At 38.6% G+C, this 27,250-nt stretch overlaps 1 protein-coding gene across 1 annotated transcript in view; it reads left to right on the forward strand.

Moving 5' to 3' along the window:
• The window catches only part of LOC137298857 (dnaJ homolog subfamily C member 13-like), a 318,010-nt gene that overhangs the window by 157,808 nt on the left and 132,952 nt on the right, over positions 1-27,250 (forward strand). Inside the window, exons 26-30 of the mRNA XM_067831190.1 lie at positions 70-229; positions 667-729; positions 2,667-2,768; positions 13,311-13,415; positions 25,320-25,522. Coding sequence (XP_067687291.1) covers positions 70-229; positions 667-729; positions 2,667-2,768; positions 13,311-13,415; positions 25,320-25,522 — 633 coding nt within the window. The remainder of the gene's footprint in view (positions 1-69; positions 230-666; positions 730-2,666; positions 2,769-13,310; positions 13,416-25,319; positions 25,523-27,250) is intronic.

Consider the following 27,250-nt stretch of genomic DNA (forward strand, 5'->3'; position numbering starts at 1 on the left):
TGTGTTCTGTTGTTACGTAGTGCATCTTACATTAAGAATCTTTGAACTTTGATTCTTTTCTTCTTTTAGGTACGAATTCTTCAACGATTTGTATCACAGGTTTTTGCTCACACCCAAAACCAGCATGAAATGCATGTGTTTACAAGCTATGACCATTGTGTATGGTCGATGTTATGAAGAGATTGGTGCATTCAATGATACCCGATACATTGTGGGAATGCTTGAAAGGGTAAGTTTGCTTTCGGGGCCTGTAATTTGAATTTACCATGTCTCTGTTGTTTATTTTTGGTGTATTATCAGCACTATAGGACTTTCCTTCCTTCCGTCGGCATACTAGTGATTCTCCTCATTTATCAATTCACTGATCATCCACAAACACATTTGACTGAATGTCAAGTGAACTTATTTCATGACTCCATTGCTTTTCCAGTCTTCTGAAACCACAAGACCCATGAGGCATATTTCTTTTTTACTCAGCATTTTCCAAAAACTTCACACAGAAGTAATTATAAAATTTAGCATAGTAAAAGTACAAAAGTGCTATGCTGCTCTGATGCATTGATATTCTTCAAAAAATCATATCAGAGAACATAATCATTTGTTTTGAATCCTCAAAGTAGCCACAAGTCTAAACTAATGGATCCATATTTTTTGCTCTTTTTTCAGTGCACAGATCGTTTGGAAAGAGACCGTTTGATTCTGTTTTTGAACAAACTCCTTCTGCATCAGGTGAGCATCAGGTCTTTCTCCACTATAAAGCCCCTGTATAGTGAACATGTTTATCATTGTCTCATAACATGAGCTTATCCTAGCCCGTATAGTCACACTGACATCTCTTTATTGTTCTGGTATTGCTAAATGTGTCATACATCTACCTCAGAAGTGGAGATGCTTTGCATCTGTGATGAGATTGATCATAAAGATTTACTTTTCCACATCGCACAATCTTTAGCATAAGACTTTTCATGTTCACTGAAGGGCAGAAGGGTAGCCTAGTGATCTGCTTGTCACTCTTAAGACCATGGGTACAATGTGTGAAACCTATTTCATGTGTCCTCCGCCATCATATTGCTGGAATATTGCTAAAGGTGGCATTAAACCTTACTCAGTCTTGTTCACTGTGTATTTGCTATTTGAACAGGTGGTATGATCTGTGTTCTTACATTGTCATGATCCTAAATTTCTAAACATATTATGAATTAATCTGCTGGAATGTAGTACACTGGGGAAGATTGTAACAATGACTGACATAAGAGACCAACAAAATAAATTTGATGCAGTCCTCTTATGATTGAAATATATTTGGCCCGCCTGATTTAAGGCAACAAAACCATTCCATAACAGTAGTGTACAGACAGTCTTAGCCAACCTTTTTATCACCCAATTATGTAATAAGTAAATTTTGGAAATAGCTTGTGTGTCCATCTTAGCCTATAGTAACATTCGGTTAGTTTAGCCCTTAAACCCTTAGTTTAACTTGCTGTTGACAGTTACTTCATAACTTCAGCTCAAGGTGCTGTAAACAGCTTGGGGGACTACAAACAGTTTGCACATCGTTAAATAAGGAACGACTAAACCAAAGTTTTGCACATGAATACTAGATAGAAATATGAACATTCTTATTCTAAAGTATCCTGATATTTACAAACATGCAGAGGGTAAGACAAAAGCAAACTTAATATTGAATTCTTTCATGAATCTACTGGAATTGCTGTAACTGACAATGGACTGCATTTCATATTTTGAACGTGATAATGTATAAATCATAAAACATAAATTTACACTAACTCAGATGTATCAACTTTAGATTTGAGTTCAAATTTGTATATCTTTATGATCAAATATCAGCTTGATCAAAAAATAATAATCGTTTCTGACAAATAATAGTTGAAAACATTCCTTGTGGAAAAAAAACATTTTTTTTTATATCATCCCATGTTTTGTTTAAATAGTTTTTTTCTAGTGTGTTGCATCCCCATAATTGCAGAATATTTATAACTGATTAATGAATATTCACCACACCTAATTTCATATCTTATGGTTCATCATTTCCGACACTTAAGTACATAAATCCTGTGTTGGACATACCCCTTTGATTGCTGATTTTTAAAATTCTACTGATTATTCCTGTCTTGATCTTTCCATGTGCATATTTCATGACATGTATCACATTTACCAAATCAGATCGGAGTATATGAGGCTCTGTGTTTACCTCAGACACAATAAACGAGAACCTTTGTCAGTTACTGTGTTAGTGTGGGGAACACTTCCTACAGCAGCGGGGGCATTTGTGTCCCTAGACACATTATTATCTTGCTATATATTCACTGAGTATCAAATAACCAGGTTTTGATTTATCTCACCAAACATGGGTCATAAAAAGAAATAATAATTGTTGTTTTGCATGGAATTGATTTGCCAAACAATGTGGAGGTTTATCACTCTAAGGTAAATAAATTTGATATGCATGTTGTTTGATCATAGTGTGTTTCAACAAGTGGCTTTTCTTCTCAGTGTTTTAAGTCTTGACGTTGATCAAATTTGTATCTGAAGACTTGCTGTCAGACATCTTAAGTTAATAAAGTTTGTCTTTTAATTCCAAGCTAATCATGACAAATTCTTTGTTTACTAGTCATCTACCTTATTGTCACACTTTTTACTTCCAGAAAAATGTGAAAGAAATAATGGATTCCAATGGCATCAAGGTGGTTGTGGACCTTCTTACCCTCGCTCACCTACATACTTCAAGAGCCACAGTGCCTCTCCAGGTGATTGTCACATTCTTCTCAGGTGGCTGTTAATAGTTCAGTGGTGGTCAGTGCTGTCATTTACCTGAATACTAATATTGAAAATTTACTGAATTCATGTCAAAGCTTATAGGTGACATCAATTACAGTATGAGGTAACAGTTGTCATGTTACCTTGTAGTTTTCTTTGATTTGTCCACTTACTCAGCACTGTCTCACCTTCATCGGAATCTGAGAATTTTCATCTCAGTCATGAGATCCCTTTCAACATTGCAGTCTTAGACCTAATGTGATATAAGCTGTACACACAATTGTGAAATCACCTTCATCGGAATCTGAGAATTTTCATCTCAGTCATAAGATCCCTTTTAACATTGCAGTCTTAGACCTAATGTGATATAAGCTGTACACACAATTGTGAAATCACCTTCATCAGAATCTGAGAATTTTCTTCTCAGCCAGAAGATCCCTTTCCACAGAGCCATCTTAGACCTAATGTGATATGAACTGTGTACACAATTACAACCTCAACCTTTATCAGAATCTGAGAACACCTAGCGATTTCACCTACACTGGATGTGATATTCATGGGTACCTGTTGTGATATTTGTTGATGTTTGTACAGGACCAATTATTATTTGACCTGTCTGACATGGCGTCACAGATTGTTCCTGACATGACAGATTAAGTTGTTAGTTGGAAAAGATTGACATCTCCCTCTCACACATCATCTGCATTCAAGGCACAAAAACCAAAGGTGCTGTTGTGCTGCTTTAAGTGTGGATTGTCATATAAAACCAGTGATTATAGCAAGAAAGAAAGCATTGATAATATTCATGCAGTTATGGCAAATGTTCCAAACTGATTTCCAAGCCTGAGAATTCAGGATGAAAAGTGATCATCACGTACACAGTGCTGAGTTCCTTGCAATGTGAAAAGGCAACTGTCACCCTTCCTTTATTTACTTTTTATTCCCCGGCATGGGGATATAGTCAACACCTCGTCTGTCTGTCCGTCCGTCCGTCCATAATAATTTTGTTTCCAGAGCATAACTCAGAAACCGTTCAATATTTTTAGACTAAACTTGATAGATATAATAATCTGAACCTATAGTTGTGCCTTTTGCTATTTACAGAGTTTTGGCATTTTTATTTTTTTCGTTTTTCAAGGGAACATTTTGGTGTTAGGGTAATGGTGGGGTGTGATTTGTTTCCGGCGCAGAACTCCAAAAAAGTTATATATTTTTCTGCAAAACTTGGTAGATATATCAGTCAGAAGCTGAAGTGGTGCCTTTTGCTATGTACAGGATCTTGTCATTTATTATTTTCTTGGTTTCCATGGAAACGTTTTGAACTTAGTCTCAAAAGTGAGAGGTGTGTTTCATTTACAGAGCAGAACTCAAAAACTTCTTAATATCAGTTAGTAAAACTTTCTAGATATGTGTGGCAGACCCCAAGGTGGTGCCTTTTGTTTTTTAAAGGTTTTTGTGATGTATTATTTTCTTGGTTTCCATGGAAACGTTTTGGACTTAGTCTCAAAATGGAGGGGTGGGCTTCGTTCCCAGAGCACAACTTGAAAACCATTTCATATCTTTCAACAGATCTTGGCAGATATATGAAATTGTGACTTTGCAGGTTACAGATATGTGGTATGTATCATTTTCATGAATTCCATGGAAACAATTCAAACTTAGTCTAAAAACACAATAAATAAACTATCAGATAATTTGTCATTTCAAACATGTGGGGGCCGGGGGATATGTCATCTTCTGATGACTCATGTTTGGATTAGCTCGATCTAGAGCCATCAACGAGACTCTCATCGCTAAGTTTAGCAACCCAGTAAATGAGGAAGAGAGGATGATCCTGTCGACATTCGTTACGCAGAGGAAGGATCAGCAATGTATGTCTGAGCATTTAGCTTCTACCATTGTGCGAATTAATCTACTTCATAGGCAGGGGCTCCTGTCTGCTAGCTCATGTAGTGAAAACTTCACAAAGCCTTTGTATCAAGCCCCATCAAGGACGGTATTCGATGGAAGGATTGAAGGGGTAGTTACTCAAGATTCAAGGGAAATTATGATGATAAATTCCATCGACACTTTGACTTCTGTCCTTAAACAGACAAATCAACGTTACACTAGCAAGTCCAAGTTTTCCAGGGTTCAAAGAGCGAAGGACAAGAAATTCAACGATAGAGGGGAGAAATCGTCTTCTCTATTTTGTGGTCCCTGTGGAGGAAATATACGCTGAAGATCAGGGTCGGAATGACTGGAGTTTTCCACCCTCAGCCGTTCCCATACAACCGTCTCCAGTTGATGAATGTCTTCAACTCGTCTGGAAGAGTTGGGGAATTCTCAATGATGAATATGTCACGAAGATTCTTCGAGATAACTGCAACATTCCACTGCATACCACACCTCTGATCACAAGAGATAACGGTATTATCTTCGGTGGAAAAATTTCGACACATCTACCTGGAAGACAATTTGTCCACATCAACTTCAAGCGGCGAAAGTTTTTTTTGGCGCGTTTTACTCATCTAGACACGTGTATGGTAAACAGTATGGTTCCAGACAAGCCTAAGTTATCTGCTACACCGGTGACGTCATGTCTACAATCTGATTGGTCCCCAAGAGACAAAGCCCTGCAAAGAAAGCCAGTGATGTGACATCTACAATCTGATTGGTCTTTGAGAGACAGTGCCCTGCGCAGAATGTGGTATTATTGTTCCAGTATCAGGAAGTTGTTGATGACTTTCAACGCTGGAAAGATGTCGATTACACACTAGATTAACAGTTTACAGCGTCATTTGATTCGTCAGGCAGCACTCACCGTGGCCTATCACGAGGTTTGCAGCAATGAATGACAGCTCCTGATCGGACAGGCAGTCAGCTATAAATAGACTTCCTACAACTGTCAACACGCTCATAATGAATAGTATTGACGATCTGGAAATGAAGAATGACGTATCTTCACGGCATACAAGTTCTTCATGAGAGAAGTTAACTCAGTCTACAGTTGTACTTCACTATCAGGCTACTAACTCAGCTCAGATGGAATGTGAATCTAAATTCCACAGGATTTGATTCATCACTACATGGAAATACACCGCTGTCCCAGAGAATCGGTGGGTCAGAGTTCAAGTTGATTTTAGAACAAGTTCTACTCTCTCCGCTACCATTACGACAGTGTCAATGTCTACTCAGTCTGCTCACATTTTCTCAGGATATGACCAGAAGAAGACACCTATGTCTGTGACAGTGATTCCTGAGTTACGGTTTCACGTCTTGACCAGTTTGCGATGCTGGACAACTTGAAACCACACTCACTATGGGGAACTCACCATATGCCAAATGTCTGCGCAGGAACTTATCTGTTACAGTCCGCATCCAACAACCATTTCTATGTAGACACATCTCTCCAAGGATGGGGTGTCCATCTAAACGAGCTGCTGCAGGAATCTGGAAGACGGAAGATCGAACGCTTCCCATTAACCAGTTGGAAATGATAGTGGTGATTCATGCTATCCATCACTGGTCAACAAAACTGAGAGACAAGCTACTGATGATGCACACAGACAACTCAACAGTGGCTTTCTACTTAAACAAGCAAGGGTCAAGGAGATCGCCATCTCTACTACACCTGTTGTTTCAACTTTTCAACATGGTCGACAGTCTGAATCTCCAAATAAAAGCATGTCACATACCAGGAGTCTGCAACATCATGGCATATTCCTTGTCTCGTCTACTTCGTCCATCACCAACAGAGTGGATGCTGCTTCGAGAGGCATTTTAGTTAATCAGCCAGACGTTTGGATCGCTGCAAATAGACCTATTTGCAACAAGATTCCACAAACAGACTACAACCTTTGTATCACCGGTACCAGATCCGTTAGTCTAGGTAGCAGTCGCTGTTAGCATCCCATGGGAAGGACTAAAACGCATTCACGTTTCCCCTTCCTGTGCTGCTACCAAAAGTCATCGAGAAAACATAAAAGACCAAGAGGCTACAACTGACTTTGGTCGCGCCTTACTGGCTAACGAGACATTGGTTGCCATCTGCCTTCCGACTTCAAGTGTGGAAAGTATCAAAATCTGTTTAAAACACAGAGGATACCCAACGATAGCAGCAAAAGCAGATACCTAGCCTTAAAAAAATCCACTCGCACCCTTTATGATGACAAATGGAAGCGGTTTCAGACATACACCATGAAGAAAGGCTTCACGGCGATGAAGGCAACATATCCGCAGATAGAAGAATGTTTATGTCACCTACAACATTCCATAGGTCTTAAAGGTTCTACATTATCTTCATACTTGACAGCTCTCAGCTCAGTTGTCAACATGGAAATGGAGACCAAGCTGACTAAAGTACCTGAGTTACTTGCCTTTCTACGCTCCTTCAAGTTGGAAGAAAAACAATGTAGATTTAGAGCTCCAGCATGGGATCTAAACATCATACTCCAACATCTCGCAAGTGATTCGTACGAACCGCTTGATCAGACCTCATTTGAAGCCCTAACTCAGAAGACGCTGGTTTACTTGGCTTGGCTACAGCTGCACGAATGTCAGAAATTCATGCTCTAGACTTCAACCATACGAGCTTTGATGCAAGTCGTCAGCAGACAGTTCATCTGGGTCTACGATTGGATTTTATTGCGAAAAATCAACTGCCAGGTCAGCTTGATAGACAATTCCACATACCGGCACTATCTTCAATCCCTGGACCCCATGATACTCACGATTTATCATTATGTCCAGTCAGAGCATTGAAGATATACATTGCAAGTACTAAGTCTAGAAGTCAAAGTTTCAAGCACCTGTTTATCCCTATATCTACTGAGACACTTACGGAAGTATCCCGCAACACTATCTCAGTGTGGATCAGAGCTGTTATTTTGAGAGCCAATAAAGCAGCAGGATTGGAACCTCCGCGAGCCTCCAACCACTACCTACAAGACATAACCACAAAGGACGTCTCTGGCATTCATCAGTTTGGGCCTCTTGTCATTGCTCAGCAACTAACAGTTCCCTGAAGGCGCTGAGTTCACTCACCCATTTTATCACGTGACTCGTGGAAGCCAGACACTCTGCGGAGTATAATGGTGGAAAGTCCATGCACACGGCTTAAACAGACTAGCATGAGTGATTTGGATGCTGTACTTGTAATGAAGATACTTTTGTATGTGAAGAGGGGTAACAACTAGTCTCGATTGCTATATCTTGACATTTAATTGCATCAGAAACTAGCAGGACGCTAGTTACTTTTTGATGTCATCACGTGCCAGTCAACAAAGTCTTCTGTGGAAGACAATTTCAACTTTATGTGATTCCCCCCAAAATCTACAACAAATATGAGAAGAATAAGACTAAATTATCGCTGTTACAAGTTCCCGTTTGGTGGGGAGGGAATTATTAGATGTAATTTACAACTGACAGCAGAATCCATCATGGCCTGACCCACCACCGTTTCCGTCAGATTCTGTGAGCAATTAAGCATGAGTTAGTATAATTATAAAATATCAATGTTATTCAGAAAATGACATTTTGCTGTTTACAGATATGTGACATTTATATTTTTCATGATTTCCACAGATTTTCAAATTTAATCTAAAAAAAAAGCATCAGATGATTTGCCCTTTCAAATATGTGGGAGCCTTGTGTATATGTCATCTTCTCATGACTCTTGTTTCTGTTAGTCATATCTAAACACTAACATTGTTTGATATATACTTTCATCAGTGCTGATCATACAAAACGTGTGTTAACCTGAATTGCTGAGTGTTGAAATGGGACAGCAGTGTTGCACGATACGTTTTTTAGGTTAAACATGAAATTAAACATTCATAGATCCTTGTGTTAAAGGATTTTGCACCAGCTCACATGATGAAGATTAGAAATGGTTTCAAATATTTCCTTTGTTGACATTTGTATGTGTTAAATCTAATCAAGAAGTTCTGAACTAATATAAATAAACTGTGAGAGTACCATGGTGAAAGTCATAATTATGTGCCGTTATTCAGTCACATTTGCTGCAAATGTGACGTAGCACTGTCAAAGTACATATGCTCTTCACAAAAAGTAAGGGAACTTGAACTTTGAAGTCTGGAAGAAAGAAATCCCATTGAGGAATGTTACAATGACATTCTTGTGTATGCAGCATCATTCCATGTTAGCACCACGTGCAAACACAATGCATGGGAAGCACATGCACAATGTGGGAGCCTCCTACGTGTGCATGGGGTGTCATGAATCTTGACTTGACTGGCATGTAATGCTGGGGGGATATAGTTGACGCCTTGTCCTTCTGTCCGTCCGTAATCATTTTGTTTCTGGAGCATAACTCAGAAACCGTTCAATATTTTTAGACCAAGCTTGATAGATTTAATATCTGAACCTATGGTTGTGCCTTTTGCTATTTACAGATTTTTGGCATTTTTTTTTTGTTTTTTCATGGAACATTGTGGTGTTAGTCTAATGGTGGGGTGAACTCTAAAACTCAAAAACCATTCAATATTTTTCTGCAAACCTTGTTACATACATCAATCAACCTAAAGTGGTGCCTTTTGCTATTTACAGGTTTTTGTGATTTCTTATTTTCTTGGTTTCAATGGAAACGTTTCGGACATTGTCTCAAAATGGAGGGATGGGCTTTGTTTCCGGAGCACAACCAGAAAACTCTTTAATATCTTACAGCAAAACTTGGTAGATATTTGAGGCAGACCACAAAGTTGTGCCTTGTTCTATTTACAATGTCTTGGCATTTTTATTTTTCCTGGTTTCCATGGAAACAATTCTGACTTAGTTTCAAAATGGAGGGATGGGCCTTGTTTCCCGAGCACAATGCGAAAAGCATTTGATATCTTTCAACAGATCTTGATTGATACATGAGACAGATCTTGAAGTGGTGCCTTTTGCTGTTAAGATGTATGGCATTTATATTTTTCATGATTTCCATCTAAACAATTAAAACTTAGTCTAAAAAAAATATTAAGTAACTGTCGGATGATATGTCCTTTCAAATATGTGGGGGCTGGGGGATGTGTCATCTCCTGATGACTCTTGTTTCAGGCAGGTTAATAAATCACTGTAGACCATTTTTTTAGATAATTTTCTTGCATATGTGCATGGTCAGGGTTTCCTGGGTGAAATCACACGCTACTGAAAACCTGAAATTTTTTTGTCATGCTCCAGTCACCTAACAAGGGGGATAACTGAACGATGGCGATGCATCCATTATTATTGTATCAACATTGATTCAATCCCATGTATCTCCCAATTTCGACAATTGTATATTGAAAGTACAGATTTTTGGAAGAGTATATTTGGCTCAACAAGTATTATCTCTTCTCAATTTGTCACACAAGTAGGTGGGATTTTAGAATGTTCTTTTGGGAAACAATGGATTTGTTTGCTTTTTCTTGCACCAGAATAATTTTCTTGAAAAGTATAACATACCCCAAAATTGAAATTAAAATTAAAGTAATATGTAAGAAAAAATGTTGAAAGACAGTGATGACGGAAAGGTATTATAGGTCCTTGTTGAACAGCAGTGCTGACTGAAAGGTATTGTAGGTCCTTGTTGAACAGCAGTGCTGACTGGAAGGTATTTTAAAGGGGCACTGATGTGGAGCATTTTCCGTGGACTGGTGTAAACTTTTGTTATTATTTTTCTCCCGTGAGTACCCGGATGATATCCCAGAATTCGTGACTGGTTCGTGACCTCTACTGCGCAGTCCGTAAGCGCAATTGATAGTTTAATTATAGACAGATCAACTGAGGTGAAGTCAATTGTACTTCATTACAAATGTATTATGAAAACAAATGAAACACTTTGAAGGTTAATCATCTGCCAGTGGTAGAAATGGTAAAAAACTATTAGGACGGAAAAATAACGAAGCCAATGTACGTCTCTATATTTTGTGTCATAACCCTAATTAGTTTATTGTCATTTTTGTATGATTCTGAAAATTAATAAAAGAACACACGATTTGGTTATACTCATAGTAAATTTCTAACATAACAGCAACATTTATACATTGTATAGATTGCCAATGTGGATCCTATTTCACACACATACACGATCTAGTGTGTGTTTTCTGTCATACAGATTCTGCTGAATGCTACAACAAATAAATTAAAACAAAATGCAAATAATGAACGTAAAACAGACTAATTTTATAGCAACAATGTCAGGCTACTACCTTGTTCAGGAATGTATCCATCAATATCCATGTAAAAGAAATCGTATTCCATTCATCTGCATCTGGTAAATAATCCTGCTCTGTGTCGCGTGTCTTACAACTGTCTCATTTGCGAAAAAGTAACACATCGTTTCACGTCTTTCGTTGGTGAAAACTAGATAAACCTCTCATTGGTCTCCCAAGATAGCACACCTGGCAACTAATTGTATGATGTCCACAATTCTAAGTAATTTAGTTGACCAATATTGAGCAATCAATCAATCAACGCAAGGGTGGTTAATTCTTTGAAGGGAGGATGTTGTTTTTGCACTCACACTTTACGACAGGGTGTAGTCATCTACACACACTGCCTTTTGACAAATCCGCTAGAAGAACAAAAGTAATTAATCAATCAGTGTGTTATCGGTTAATCCTTTGATCGATGTTTGTTTTTGTAACTCAGCTGATAAACCCTCTTGCATCACCTACATGCACATATTACATAACATACAATACATTTGCCATTACAGACCTTAATTTATAATGTTGAGTATTTACTCCAGACAGGAGAAATGCCAAATGGGAACCTTTGTTGAGTAACCGAAGTGGTGTTGCTACTAATTATACCTGTTATAAATTCATGAATTGACCATCAAGAGAATGATGACAAATAACACATGTAGGTTTACACCATCAAACGCGAGTTACAGCAAGGAAGATGTAATCTCTGTGTCGCATGCAGCCTGAAAACACTTATGGGCCGAAACTGTTTTGAGGATACCAACGGAATTTCGTTACATAAGGAATACACACAGGCATTTGCTGTGTACTTTGGTAAATAAGTGAAATAAGTTTTTTTTACGTAAGACAATTTTCAGATTTCTCTACCAAAGCCAAGGTCATCGTTTTTTTGTTTACGAATTCAAATAAATCAACTGTGTGTTTTATTATCATAAATAATAAACCATTGTAGCTACCATAGCTACCAAAATTTACGTATGCTATTTGCTATCACAGCTCAACCAACACTCAAAACTACCTAAGTATAAAGCTTTGCAATCTTCCGTACTGAAACAAATGGCTTGCTACGTGCCTGTAGACATCATATTTTCATGTAACATGATTAAATATCGAGGTTAAAAACACAGAAATAGGATCAAATTGGATCAGTAAGTATACCATCCAAGCATCCGAAAAGAACTACACTGCTGGGATATATGGTTACGATCAGACAAGGAATACCATGGATATTTTTAAACAAATGGCATGTGATGGGCATCCGGCCTCCTGACTGTTTAAGTGAAGAAATTTTGCTAATATGGACAGGAGCCCAGTTCCTTTGTCCGTCACGGTCGAAGGAGTGGGCGCTGACCAATTTGCGGTCTGCTTTCGTAATTAGACCGTTGGCGAGAAGCATTATTCGCTCCGCATCAGTGCCCCTTTAAGTCCTTGTTGAATAGCAGTGCTGACTGAAATGTATGTTAAGTCTTTGTTGATACTGTGGATGAGCTAGAGTGCTGTTGTACTGGTTTTACTTTCTCTGATATTTTTTCTTTGCCCTGTGCCATGTTTCTGACAACCATTAGGTCCGTGTTAAACAGCAGTGCTGACTGAAAGGTATTTTAGGTCCTTGTTGAAAAGCAGCGCTGACTGAAATGTATTTTAAGTCCTTGTTGAAGAGCAGTGCTGACTGAAATGTATTTTATGGCCTTGTTGAATAGCAGCACTGACTGAAATGTATTTTATGGCCTTGTTGAATAGCAGCGCTGACTGAAATGTATATTATGGCCTTGTTGAATAGCAGTGCTGACTGAAATGTATTTTCTGGCCTTGTTGAATAGCAGTGCTGACTGAAAGGTATTTTAAGTCCTTGTTGAATAGCAGCGCTGACTGAAATGTAATTTAGGTCCTCGTTGAATAGCAGCGCTGACGGAAATGTATTTTATGACCTTGTTGAATAGCAGTGCTGACTGAAATGTATTTTATGACCTTGTTGAATAGCAGTGCTGACGGAAATGTATTTTATGACCTTGTTGAATAGCAGTGCTGACAGAAATGTTTTAGGTCCTCGTTGAACAGCAGTGCTGACGGAAATGTACTTTATGGCTTTCTTGAATACCAGTGCTGACTGAAAGGTATTTTATGGCCTTGTTGAATGGCGTGCCATGTTTCTGACAGCCATTCCCTAACAGTACATTGGATAGAAAATAGATAAGCAGAGATGAGACATGAATACACAGTGGGGCAAAGAGTGATGTGATTGAAACTCTCTCAGTACTTCTCATATCGTTGTGAGGTTTGTTGATGTCTGTGGTCATTGGTGCTGGACATATATCGTTCATTACTTAACAGTGGGGAATTCCATGTTATGTTTTGTAGAGTAATGTGATCGAGGCCTCACCTGACATGAGACATGACAGTGAAAAGGAGTGGTACTTTGGAAATGCTGACAAGGAAAGACTGGGACCATACAGTTTTGTTGAGGTAAGTACAGATACACGAACCTGTCTTTTCAAGTATGAGTTCAGTTTATCCAACGTTGCTATACCTACCTAGCATAAGAGATGACTAACAGGATCACATGTAATCGATTCCTATTTGCTCAGATCGATGCTGTTTATCACTGGATTGTCTGGTCCAGACATGATAATTTACAGACTGCTGCCATACAGGTGCAATATTGCTGAGTTCCGCGTAAAACTAAACTCACTTGTTCCATTATTAGAGTTATGTCATTTGACCTGCAAAAGCCAAAGTATTTCAGATTTATCCCTCAAAGAAAAATATAATTAAGGTGCTTTGTTTCAATGAACTTTTTAATGTCTTGTCAGAAAATAGTGTTATCAATTGTTTGTCATTGTGTCATGAGATCAAGATTGAAATTGAGTTGTTTGATACCAAAACTGCCATGATTGTTTTCATGAAAGTGTTTTAGTTAATGGAATGTTCCCTTTATCATGATGTATTTTAGTATTTTACAACTGTTTTCCTTGCACTGTCAGTATCTTCTCAGAAACCATTCAACCAAAGAAACTGCAACATCACATGCTTATTCTAAACCAGTGAAGCAACCTGAATTTATTCAAATGGTTGGAATATGAATGTGTCCCCAACTGTTTGTAACCATCACATGGCATTAGTTAAGTGTTTCAATTCATAACAATCTCATTATTTACCAGGGTGTGCTCTAAGCCCCCTGTAGTTTTCGATATTCATTAAGGAGCTCTCGGAATCTATGAGTCAAGCTTTTGACAGTGGTGTATTTGTAACAGAGGAAATGTGTAATGTGTTATCAATACTATTTGCAGATGATCAAGTGTTAGTTGCTGATACCACTCTGAAGTTGCAAAAACAACTAGATTTCCTACATAATTATTGTTTGAAATGGGACATGGAGATCAATATCGACAAAACAAAAGTGATTGTCTTCAGAAACGGGGGACCATTATCACGATATGAAAAGTGGACTAATAATGAAGAACAAATAGAAGCTGTTAATGCATACAAGTATTTAGGCAGTATGATGACCCCTAAGCTTGTGTGGACAAGAGCCTGTACCGTTTTATCGCAACAAGCAAACAAAGCCTTATTCCCTTTGAAATGTCTTATTCGCAAGTTTAATATAGATATTACAGACGCCTTTAAGATGTTCAATGCGAAAATTGTACCGATTTTAATGTATGGTAGCGAAATATGGGGATTGAAGGAAATGAAGCAATTAGAAACTGTTCACCGATCATTTTGTAGATATTTATTAAATGTTAGTAAATCATTTTCAAATGTTGCTCCGTATGGCGAATGTGGGAGATATCCATTATACGTGAACTCACATAAGAATTGTATTAGATATTGGTTGAAATTAATCTCCATGCCGTCATATAGATATCCTCACCAATCGTATCTTATGATGAAATAATCCTGTAATAGAAAACGGTCTAATTGGGCAACTAATATAATGCAACTATTATCTACTTACGGGTTTGGCCATGTGTAGATGCAACAAGGGGTAGGGGATATTGATATGTTTTTACATGCTTTTAAAGAAAGAGTGATTGACTGTGCCAGGCAAGATTGGCATTCTGAACTATCTGATAAAGCGTCATTACAATTTTATTCCTTAATAAAACATTCACTTTCTCCAGAATTGCACATATACAATGTTAAAATATTAAATATAGAAAAGCGCTTCTCCTATTTAGATGCTGTTTTAATCGATTAGGCATACAGCGTATTAAAAAAGGCTTAAGCGATTATCAAGATAATGATTTTATGTGCTCTCTTTGTAAAGTTATAATAAATATGAATGTCATATTAAATATCATTGTCCTTTGTACAAAGATTTTCGTAAGGATGTTCCATACATTTCCACTCATGGCAAAAATACTGATAATTTAAAATCATTATTGATTTCTACTGATTGTGACCACTTGTTTAAGTTGGGAAAATATCTATATCATGTGTTTCGCATAAGAGGAGAATATATTTGATACGCATGTTAGCAATTAATGTATAAAACATATAACGATGTATTATGGGTCATGTGGCCTTGAAAACAATAAAGCATTGATTATTGTGATGTATACACTTGTAGTTGAATCTCCTCAAATATTTGTGAAGATGGGCATACTTATATTTGTTTGAAAGCAAACGAGGTTCAGAAGATTGACAATGGGCGCAACCCCACAAAACAGGTTGTCCAATGATGTAACAGGGGACAAAACTTTACCTGGACATGCATTCGACCAGAGGCTGTTATTTTGAGGTTGAAAGAGGTGTTCATATATCTCATACAAATACAAACGTTTCTTACACAATGCTTATGTAAATTGCATTGAAAAGTCACATTTCAAATCAACATGAAACAGCATTTCAAATGTACATGAACATTGGTGTAATACTGTATTGCTATTTATCTCTACAATTCATTACATGAATGAATGATTTAATGTAGAAGAAGGTTTTATAACCTTATCACCGTTAATTCAATCAATGTTCAAACATAGTATCTTTGTATTCACCCCCAATGATGAGCAACAAACACTTACGTACCTCCTGTAACAACATCTCATAATCCCCTTTCTCACAGACATGTGTTCATTTGCCTGTCTAAGCCCCCGACATTGCAAGCAATTGTTATCAAAAGACATTAATAGTTCTTCTGATTAACACAGAACGTAACCTTCCTCGTAAGAAAGGCTAATCTTTGATCATTGCTGCTAAATTGATTGAAATTATAGGTACAGTACGAGTTTAAAATGTAAACCCCCCAATACGCGGCTCTCGCTGAATGAGAGGTGCTTTTTATAACCCCCAATATGCGGCTCTCGCTGAATAAGAGGTGCTTTTTATTACCCCCAATAAGCAGCTCTCGCTGTGAGAAGCTAATTAATTTGCCGCATATATGCGGCTCTCGGCCTTAATGAGTTAACAGTTCCACTGTGCAACAATTTTTGGTAGCAGAGCATGGTTACTGCTCTTTATTTCTGAACTGAGTTTGTTTTTGTTTATTCAGGTAAGCTGTTAGGTATTCTTTCCTTGTGTAGATAGTGGGGTTTTTTTCAATATTTTGTAAGTCATGGCTAAACCAGAGGCTGATAGCATGAGTGCTATACTCAAATAACAAATAATAAACCTTAAACGTGAAAAGACCAGTTCGAAAACAGCACTCACAAAAGCAAAAAATCAGTTGTTAGCTTTACTTGAACAAGAACTACCATCAAGATAGGCAGTCAGAGATTACATTGACAAGGTCGCATCACTACAAAGCAAGACTGTTGGTGTTATTGTAAGCTTAGCTGAAGCTTACCAAGAAAGTGATGATCTAGAAAAGTTTCATAAAACCGTTAAAGAAATTGAACCAATTGAAGGAGAAAGTGAAACTGCCGTAAACAAGGCTTTAGTATACTTGAACAACACTGCTAGTACTTTAGCAGGTAGTCTAAGAGAGTGTATGGGTAGGTTGTTTGGCAAGGATCATGATTCGGTTCAAGAAGTTAAGTCGGATAATCAAGTTTCAAATCATTGTGATTATGCAGAATCAAGAGAAACCATAGCTCCTTTGACACTAAAGGTTGTGACAGATAAATCCAAAAATACTGAAATTGGGCACGACATGTGGAAACAACTGAAAAGAGTTTCAATTCCAGTATTCTTGGGTGAAGTTCAAGAATATGAAAGCTGGAGAACAGCATTTATGGCGTGTGTGGACAAAACCCCTGCAACAGGCGAATTCAAGTTACTCCAATTGAAACAATATTTGTCAGGAGAAGCCCTAGCATTGGTCAATAAATTGGGGCACAGTGCTTATGCTTATGACATAGCGTTAGAAAAACTTGATAGATGACATGGCGGTAAGCGGAGGGAGATTGCTCTAAGAATGGAAGAAATTTCAAATTTCAAACCTGTTAGGAAAGGAAGTGCAAAGGATTTTGAACAATTTGCCGACTTGTTGGATGTCCTGGTTGTAAGCCTACGAGACAATGATAAGATAGAAGAGTTGGGAGATGACTGTCTGCTCTCTGTATTAAAGACAAAACTAACAGAATCAATGTTAGTTCACTTTCAGAGATGGATGTTCGAAACACAAAGACAAGAGTCACTGGAAACTCTGCGAGAATAGGTAGTCAGGGAATCTGAATTTCAGACAATAGAATCAGAGGTTAAAGGAGAACACGAGAGAATTTCAATAAATGGGCAAGGGTGCCTGCGTGCCTGAGCAGTTTGACTGTTCAAGGAATGGGGGAGTTTTATGCAATATATTATCTTCAGATGCGTAACTGTGTGTGCTTGACGGTTGTTCGTGCCACTGTCTGATGGTTGTTATACTATGTGTGTTGACTAGAGGTGTGCTATTTTAACATCATCCTGTTTTTTATCCTTGTATTATGATAAGGGTCTCGGGTCCAAATGAGCGTACCAGTGAAATCCCATATCTAACTGGCGTGCTAGTCTGCTTGGGAGAATTAACTCAGCAAAGAGTCCAAAGTCACAAGAAGCTAATTACAATTTTATTAACAAGAAATAGAATAACAAGGGTGGCCACAGAGAGTCGATACAACCCTCTGGGCTGAGGGCTAGAGTTGGTCTAAGTTGGAAGTCTACACCCTTCTGTTTGATAAATGGAGTTGGAGACTATTTAACTAAACTTGAAACAATAAAAAGGTTGTGGCTCGTTAAAAGATACAAAATGGGTGTGCCCTATAATAGCCAATGAAAATACTGAATATACAGAGTGGGGTGTGACCTACTGGAATAACCAGGCAGAGGGGAGTGCTCTTAATCCTATTAATCCTATCTTAAGTGGCATTAATCCTGCTGGCACATTTACTGTATGCTTGAGCTAGTTCTATCCAAGCCTGTTTTGATGTGTCAATTATAATAGCTTGGATTACAATAGATGTGCTTCACTGGGCCATGGCTTAATAACCCTAATTAAAAATGTTTTCACACTGATGTACTAGTGATATGTTTTCTTCAAAGAAGCTCATTAAACTGTCTAGATTCAGCTTTAGTCTTATTGAACGGTTTGTCTAACCGTGGCATTTTGAATATCTCAGGCTAAGATTTATGGACAAACATCTTTAAACAATGCACTTGTAATTTTAAACCCTTGTGGAGTTGTAGATCTATGAAATTAGTTATTGCTTTAAGCTGGTGTCTTCCTCTAAGCTATTACTGATCATGATGAAATTAATTATATAATGCTTGTAATGGTAATAAAGTAATTTTTGTATAAAGTATTATTCCATGATACTTGTGTTATTGTGTCTCATGTGCCTAAAGAGGTCGTACTCCTTATCAGAGTCTGACACAGTGTAATAAACAATTTTCTCTTTATCACAATGAGAATCAATCAACTTTACCCATCAAACATAAAACGGTCTTATTGCTTCGAATGTTATAAACAAACACCTCATAAGCTGTGTATTTTTCAGGACGATTTGGTACAACAAAACGAATTCCGCTGAACGTAAGAATGGTACCCATTGCATGAATTGTAAGATGTGAAAACAGCCAACAGCATAAAAGGCTAGACAGCAATTAGTACTTCATTAATAAAGGGCCTGCTAGGTATTATGGATGCCTAGAAAAGGTACAAACTACATACTTAAAATCATTTCAAAATGTTTGCAAGTGTGCATCAAATAATGCCATATTGTGTGTGTGTGGTAGATACGCACACGTTTCTTCTCAAAGGCATGTTATAAAGTTTTGGTTAAAAGTATTAAGAATGGAATCACACTGCCTTCCTCACCAGTGTTTTCTATTCCTATACAAAACTTGATGAACATGGTAAGCATACATGGGTTTCAGATGTCTGTCACTTATTTTTCACAACTGGTCTTGCATATACAAGACACTATTATGGATGACAACTTCTTTAATTCTTTTGATTCAAGGCTAATTCTTGCCCCTTCGTCAGGTGGATAAGCCATTATCCACCTCTTTAACACGACGTTTCAAGGCTAATTCTTGCCCCTTCGTCACGTGGATAAGCCATTATCCACCTGACTTTAACACAATGTTTCAAGGCTAATTCTTGCCCCTTCGTCACGTGGATAAGCCATTATCCACCTGACTTTAACACAATGTTTCAAGGCTAATTCTTGCCCCTTCGTCAGGTGGATAAGCCATTATCCACCTGACGAAGGGGCAAGAATTAGCCTTGAAACGTCGTGTTAAAAGAATTAAAGAAGTTGTCATCCATAATAGTGTCTTGTATTACCTCACCAACTTCTAAATGCCTTTGAAGAATTTGGTCTTTCATATGTTTGGATAGAGCAATGTGCAGGAAAAATACAAATATTTTACAGCACTTTTGCACAAAGAATCCGTCATATATATTCCCAGATTTGGCATGAGTGTCTTTGTACATCCACAACTTTAAGGAATTACTCAACTTTCAAATCATTATTACAACCTTACAGCACCAAGTAAAAACACCTTGATTCTTGACATTCCGTAAAGCACGTATATCATTGCATTAGTTCTAAGTTAATTTATTAAGAAAATGTAAAATCAGTTAGTATTGATACAGTCTAACTTCCAGGTAAAACATGATGTTGGGTACATATATTATAGCTTCAGAATCCATGGTCACCGTCAAGTTGTCAAATATGACCAAAGATGAAGTCACCGGGCAATAGTCACATTTGACGTCATGTCACGATACCGCCTCTGCTCATTAACTGTCAGGTGATTCCATAATAAGCAGAAAGTCTGAGTTAAAGTTTTTATTGCGATTTTCCAAATTGTTTTAGAAATTTTGATACGGAAAGTGATCTTTATGATGCGTTTTTCCATATATCAAAAAATAGTTTTATGTTAGTATTCTCCTTTAAATATGGTGTTTCAGAAAAATAGAGGACAGAACAAGCCTACACACAAAGGTGTTTACTTTGACACATAAAACGAGAAAACCCTGTAATGTATGTCAAATGCAAAACCCTACAACTTCACAGTGTTGTAAACTGAAAGCTCTTGATGTGGTCAACAGATGGGAAACGGTAAAATGCCTGCAACTTTGTTTTCGATGTTTAGACAAAGGCCATGTTGGGAAACATTGTCAACAGTGGGAAAAACAAAACGTTGATGGGTGTGAGACAATTGATGTTAACCAAACATCAGGTAGTACAGAGAAATTTTCATCTGTTACAATGTCAGCTATCAAAAAACAAGCTAGGACCTATGCGCATAGGACAGTACCAGTTGTCTGAAAGTATGGCACTTCTGAAATAAAGGTCAATGCTCTGTTGGATGATGCCAGTACCCAAACTTACATTAATGAGGACATTGCTAGTCAACTAGGTCTTCAAGGTGGATATCAACACATCTAGTTAGCGTTTTGAATAGCAAAACTGAGACATTTGGTAGTCGGTGTGTTCACTTTGACCTTGAAAGTGTTGATGGATCAGTAAAAATGTCAATGAAGGCATTGACGACAACTAAAGTGACAGGATCATTACCTGCTGTGAACTGGCAGAAGATCAGTGAAAACTGGAAACATTTGGAAGATGTTGATTTTCCTAAACCAGCTTCTCCACCAGTAATAGACATCCTCATTGGGATGGATTGTATTCAGTTGCACAGTTCGCAAAAAGAACTGTATGGACTACCAGGGGAGCCAGGTGCAAGGCTCACACCTTTAGGCTGGGCATGTGTTGGGATTGTTCCAAAAGGCTGTGCATCCCAGAACCAGATGTTACATGCATGCTACGAGGGGAAGTCAATAAGTTCATAGAAGTGGGTGCTGATATATCCTTGGTGATGTTGTCATTGGTGTCATTATTGAGTTGATTCATCTGTGACTCTGTATACTGATACCCAACCTTCCTCGAGCATTTACTTGAGAGTTAGAGCCTTTAAAAGACGATTACCCTGCACAAATCATGGAAACCTCCAAAACTGAGTTTCGTGCAGTTATCAAGTTTCTCACTAAAGAAGGTGTGAATGCAACCGAAATCCACAAACGCATGATCAATGTGTATGGCGAGGAAGCCCCTCAATATTCCACTGTGGCAAAATGGTCAGCTGAGTTTAAGCGAGGTCGCAGCTCCTTGGAAGATGACCCACGGTCAGGAAGACCTTCTGAAGCCATTACAGAAGATACAATTGCCCGGATCCAACGCTTAATTATGTCCGATCGGAGAATAAAGGTGGACGAGATAGCTTCAGAGTGTGGCATTTCACATGGAAGTGTTTGCACAGTGATCCATGAACACCTGCACATGTCCAAGGTATCCGCAAGATGGGTCCCTCGTAACCTAAATGCACATGATCGTCACCAGAGAGTTAAATCCAGTCGTGAGCTGTTGGACATCTACAACGCTGATCCTGATAACTTTCATGCTCGTCTGGTTACTGGGGATGAAACCTGGATTCATCACTGGGATCCCGAAACCAAACAAGAATCCATGCAGTGGAAGCACAAGCATTCTCCTGCACCCAAGAAGTTCAAAACACAACCTTCTGCTGGCAAGATCATGGCAACCGTTTTCTGGGATTCAAAGGGTGTGATTCTCATAGACTATAAACCACCTAAAACTACGATCTCAGGGGCTTACTATGCTGACTTGTTGAAAAGATTGAGAGCGGCCATCAAAGATAAGAGGCGTGGGAAGTTGACAGCTGGAGTCATGCTTCTCCACGACAATGCACCAGTCCACAAGAGCCGTGTTGCACAAGCTTCTCTTCAACAATGTGGCTTCGAACAACTAAACCATCCCCCATACAGTCCAGATCTGGCCCCCAGCGACTACTATCTGTTTCGCAATTTGAAATCTCACTTGCGTGGAACAAGATTTGCCAATGATGATGACCTCAAGGCAACAACAGAGGCGTGGCTGAGGGACCAATCTGAAGACTTCTATTTCAAGGGCATAGACAGTCTCAAAGACAAATGGGCAAAATGCATCGAGGTTCAGGGAGACTATATTGAAAAATAAAACCAATATCACAACCATTGTGTTCTGTTTTATATCGAGTTCTATGAACATATTGACTTCCCCTCGTATGTTCAGCATGCTGTTGTTGGGTGTGCAGATGACTGTCTCGATGAACTTGTTCAGAGGTTTGGGGAAACGGAAGAGGTTGCTGCTGCAACACCCAAGTTAAGCCCTGAAGATGAGGATGCAATTCAAGTTGTTAAAACATCATTTAGCCACACAAATCAGTGATACAAAGTAGGCATTCCTTGGATATTGGATCCTGAAAACTTGCCAGACAGTTATGAGATAGCATTGAAACGTTTGAAAGATACTGAGAAAAAATTATCAAAAAATGATACAATTTTAGTAGCCTATGAAAACATCATAGCTAAGTACCTTGAAAAGAATTATATCAGAAAAGTTTCAGAGGAGGAAATCAGTAAATCCAAATGGTACATACCTCATTTCCCAGTGGTGAAGATGGATAGAGCAACAACAAAAGTCAGGTTGGTGTTTGACGCATCTGCAAAATGTAGAGGCATTTCCCTCAATGATGTTATTCACCAGGGTCCCAAGATGCAAAATGACCTGTTTGAGATATTGTTGAGATTTAGAAGGTATCCAGTTGTTCACTCATCTGAAGAAGAGGAGATGTATTTACAAATTGAGATTCCAGAGTATGACCGTCCATACTTCAGGTTTCTTTGGCGATCAAATGATCAGGAAAAACCTCCTGTTGTTTATAAATTCTCTTGAGTAGTGTTTGGGATAAACTGTTCACCTTTCCTGGCTCAGTACATCACACAGGAACATGCCAAATTAGATGAAACAGATTTGACTATGGTATCTACAACAGTTGTTAAATCAACTTACATGGACGACAGTATAGATTCTGTTCAAACTGACACTGATGCTTTACAACCAGCTAACAGCAGGTATGCATGCCAGAAAATAGCTATTCAAAGAATGTTTTAAATGAAATTCCGGTGGAATGAATGGCCATCGGTCAAAAGCTTAGGACTTGTCTTGTGTGCTGAAGCTGACGAATTTGACAACTTTGGTTGTAGTTCAAACCAAAACTTGCTGAAAGTGACAAAGAGATCCTTTCTTAGAGAAACTGCCAAAGTTTTTGATCCGTTGGGATTAATGGCACCATGTGTATTGAGAACAAAAGTCTTACTCCAGCAAATTTGGCTTGCTTGACTCGGATGGGATGAAAAAATGAATCCTCATCTTGAAGCAAAATCATGGAAGTGGTACAATGAAGTGCAGGTGATCTCTTCACTCAGATTTCCAAGAGACATAGGATTAGATCAAGCTGCAAGTGACCAGGAGTTGCATGTATTCGTAGACGCTTCTCAAGAAGCATTTGGTGAAATCATCTATTGTGTAAGTAATCTCTCCAGTCAAAGCAGGTCTAGCACTCAAAGCATTTCTGTCACTTCCAAAAGTAGAGCTGCTCCATTAAAAGCAATGAGCATTCCTAGGTTGGAACTGCTTGCAGCTGTTCTTGGTGTACGACTGACACTGATTGTCACAGAGGCTCTTGCTGTTTCTCCAAAATCAGTGAAATTTTGGTCAGACAGTGAAAATGTTGTGTGTTGGATTAAAAATCAAAGCAGAAACTTTAAGCCTTTTGTTGCAAACAGAGTTGGGTTCATACAGGAGAATACACAAGCAAATCAGTGGAAGTATGTACCAACCAGCCAGAATGCTGCTGACATTCTCACAAGAGGAGCATATGTTGAAGCATTAAATAAATAGGAATGGCTTCAAGGTCCAGAGTGTATAAAACAAGATGAAAAGGCGTGACCAAATCAAAGGAACTTGAATGTTGATGAAAATTTAGAAAGACACAAAGGATGTCAGTCAGATTTTACAATGGTAGCATGTAAAGCTGCTACAGTGATGACCTGGTGCTGAGACCGATCAAGATATTGTGATTGGAAGAGATTGTGCAGAGTTACTGCCTGGGTACGTCGGTTTGTTCACAATGTTTCTTCTGGGGGAACTAGGAAATCTGGCGAGCTTGATGCTGATGAGATACAAGAAACACTAATTCTTTTGAATGCTCAAAAAACAGCATTTACTGTGGAATACTCAGTTTTCACAAAAGGAAAAAACTCGAGCAAATTATTGAGTTTACATCCATTTCTAGACGATTCTGGACTGATCAGATCAGGTGGAAGACCCCAGATATGCTGAGGATCTTTCCTATGAGTCACGTTTTCCAGTCATACTTCCTAGAGGTCATTGGGTAACAAAGTTGATTGCGAAACAATTCCATGAAGATTGTTGTCATATGGGAACCAACTACACATTGGCTGCATTGTCAAGTAGGTTTTGGATTATTGCAGTTTGTGAAGAGATTCATAGTTGGGAACATCAGTGAGACCTTTTGCATCGATGAGACCTTTTGCTCAGACAGGAGTAGACTTTGCTGGTCCATTTCTAACAAAACAAGGTAGAGGGAAAATTAGGCAGAAACGGTAACTGTGTTTATTCACGTGTGGTACTCAAGCAGTACACCTGGAGATAGCACTCTATTTTTGTTGACTGATCACAATGAAAAGATGCCAAAGGTTGATGGTTTGGGTTATATGCAGAATATACCATTTGGATACTCAAGTCAAAGGTCAAGTTAAGACCTTGGCTTATCTAAGATAATATTTGGTGACACCTAATCAAAAACTCATCATTTCCTGAGTTTGCACGTTAATACCTTATGTGAAACCATTTTTGAGGGACTTCATTAATTACTTTATGACAATGTAATGTATGATTATAATCTTTCAGAAAGCGGATCCAAATTATTTTGACTAAGGTTTAAAGATGACACAATATTTCGTAAGACAGTAGTGAGCACATACCCGAAAGGATCAATATATTGCCTATGAACTAATACATTAGTATTTAACAGATACTGAATTGATGAAATTGCATACTTTAATCTCTGCTTCAGATGAAACAGTTTTGGGTCGATGGAACTATTCATGCCAAGACACGCTGCTGGGCACAAGGAATGGATGGATGGCGACCATTGCAAGCAGTGTCACAGCTCAAGTGGACATTGCTGGCATCTGGTCAAGCAGTCATGAATGAAAGTGACCTTGCAACTCTCATACTCAACATGTTGATCAAAATGGCTGCCTACTACCCTAGCAGGTTGGTATTCCAAGATACTTATTTCATGATTTTTTGTGCAGTCATGCCTGGTATACCACCAACAGCTTTTACAGGTAGTGATATGCAGAAAAACAGAAATTGTGAAACAACAACTTGAAGGTCATGGCAGTGGTCTGACTGTACCAGCCAACAGGCCTTTTCACAAAAGATAGTAGGTAGCAACAACTTCGGCTTACTTTCTTTTGGACATGCCCTTTCGGCTAATGAAATGTCGGTTCCCTGTTCTCATAAGACTTCATTACCTATCCTTGATAGCTGATTTACTGCTTCAGCCGTGGACACCTCACTGTGCCCCCTGTTATTCTTTTTGGTTACTTGAGAAGTCAACACACTGAAGCTAGCTACATCTTTCACATCTCCATATCTGCGTGTGGAACATCTTTAGACCTAACTGGTAACAAGGCGACATTCCTGAAGAGAAACTTAAGTATCAATGCACATTTGCAACTACAACAACACTATTAAGTTATCTAACAAATAAGTTACACCAACCATATCGCATAGTTCAATGAATTACACGTTATATACTTAGGAGGCCAAAACATTGTCGTCTCAACAAACTGCTATGATACAAAATCAACATATACAATTTACTACACCTAACTTACCACTGTGAGGCAATGAGTTGGGAGCTACTGGGCAATCGGTAATAAGTCAAGATGATTGTCTTATCATACAAATTGCATACAATGATGTCGCATACAGAAACAGAAATGGGCAATTAAATCAAAGAACACATACAATAATCTTTTCATATCACCCGGTTGGATTAAGTCATATGTGACTGTAACTGTGTAGTGCCTTAAAGGCAGCTTGAGTTATCTGAGCATGTTTTGTTGCATGGAGATTAGCTCATTATAAGACTTCCCATTATTATTGTTTTACAGATAAATATAGAATTGCAGCAGAGAGGGTTTGGGTGATCCTGGCACAGTCAGGCTGGTAAGGCTCGTCATCAGCTCAGGGCCCTTGCCCCCTCTACATGCAGCCCAGACAGCGAATGGGACTTCTAGGAAACAGGACTCTCAGGAAATGCTGCCTAGTCAAGCCACCAAGAACTTTTCAGACAATATGTAGATTCCCAAACACTGCAGCCATCTGCATTACCCAGATTGTCAGAAGGGCTGTGCCCCCGGTGGTAACGCAGGCACTCTCCTGATCTGTGCCAATAGATCAGGAGGTACCAAACCAAGGGCAACGAGAACAATGGGGAGCCTGACGTCAGTGTACTTGGGATGCAAGCAAGACATTTCAAGGGCGAGGTCCTCATACTTCTCATGCTTCTCCTGAATGTTGCCAGTCAAGTGTCAAAAGCCACAGGCGTGGTGTAGACAGTAGTAAAAGCAGCGAGCCATGCCATCATGTCTTTTAAGATATGCTAATGGTGCTAAGGAAGGGCATCCACTGACAAGGTGTTGGACAGTCTCTGTAAATTCATTGCATAATCGACATTTCATGTTCACATTTTGATTAAGAATCACATTCTGGCAATTGTGATTGGGAAGTGACTGGTCTTGAGCAGCAAAAAGAAAGCCCTCAGTTTCACATTTGAGACCAACCGACTTCATCCAGGCAAAGGAGTCTGTTGGATTGCTGTTCTGTTCTACACACTGCATGTACACACGATGCAGTGGCTTCTCAGAAAGCTTCTCCACCAAAGACAGATTTATTGAAGACTAGGTGAAGGACTTCACCTGGTTTCCTCCC

The sequence above is a fragment of the Haliotis asinina genome, chromosome 10 (assembly GCF_037392515.1).
Source record: "Haliotis asinina isolate JCU_RB_2024 chromosome 10, JCU_Hal_asi_v2, whole genome shotgun sequence".
Lineage (NCBI taxonomy): Eukaryota > Metazoa > Mollusca > Gastropoda > Lepetellida > Haliotidae > Haliotis > Haliotis asinina.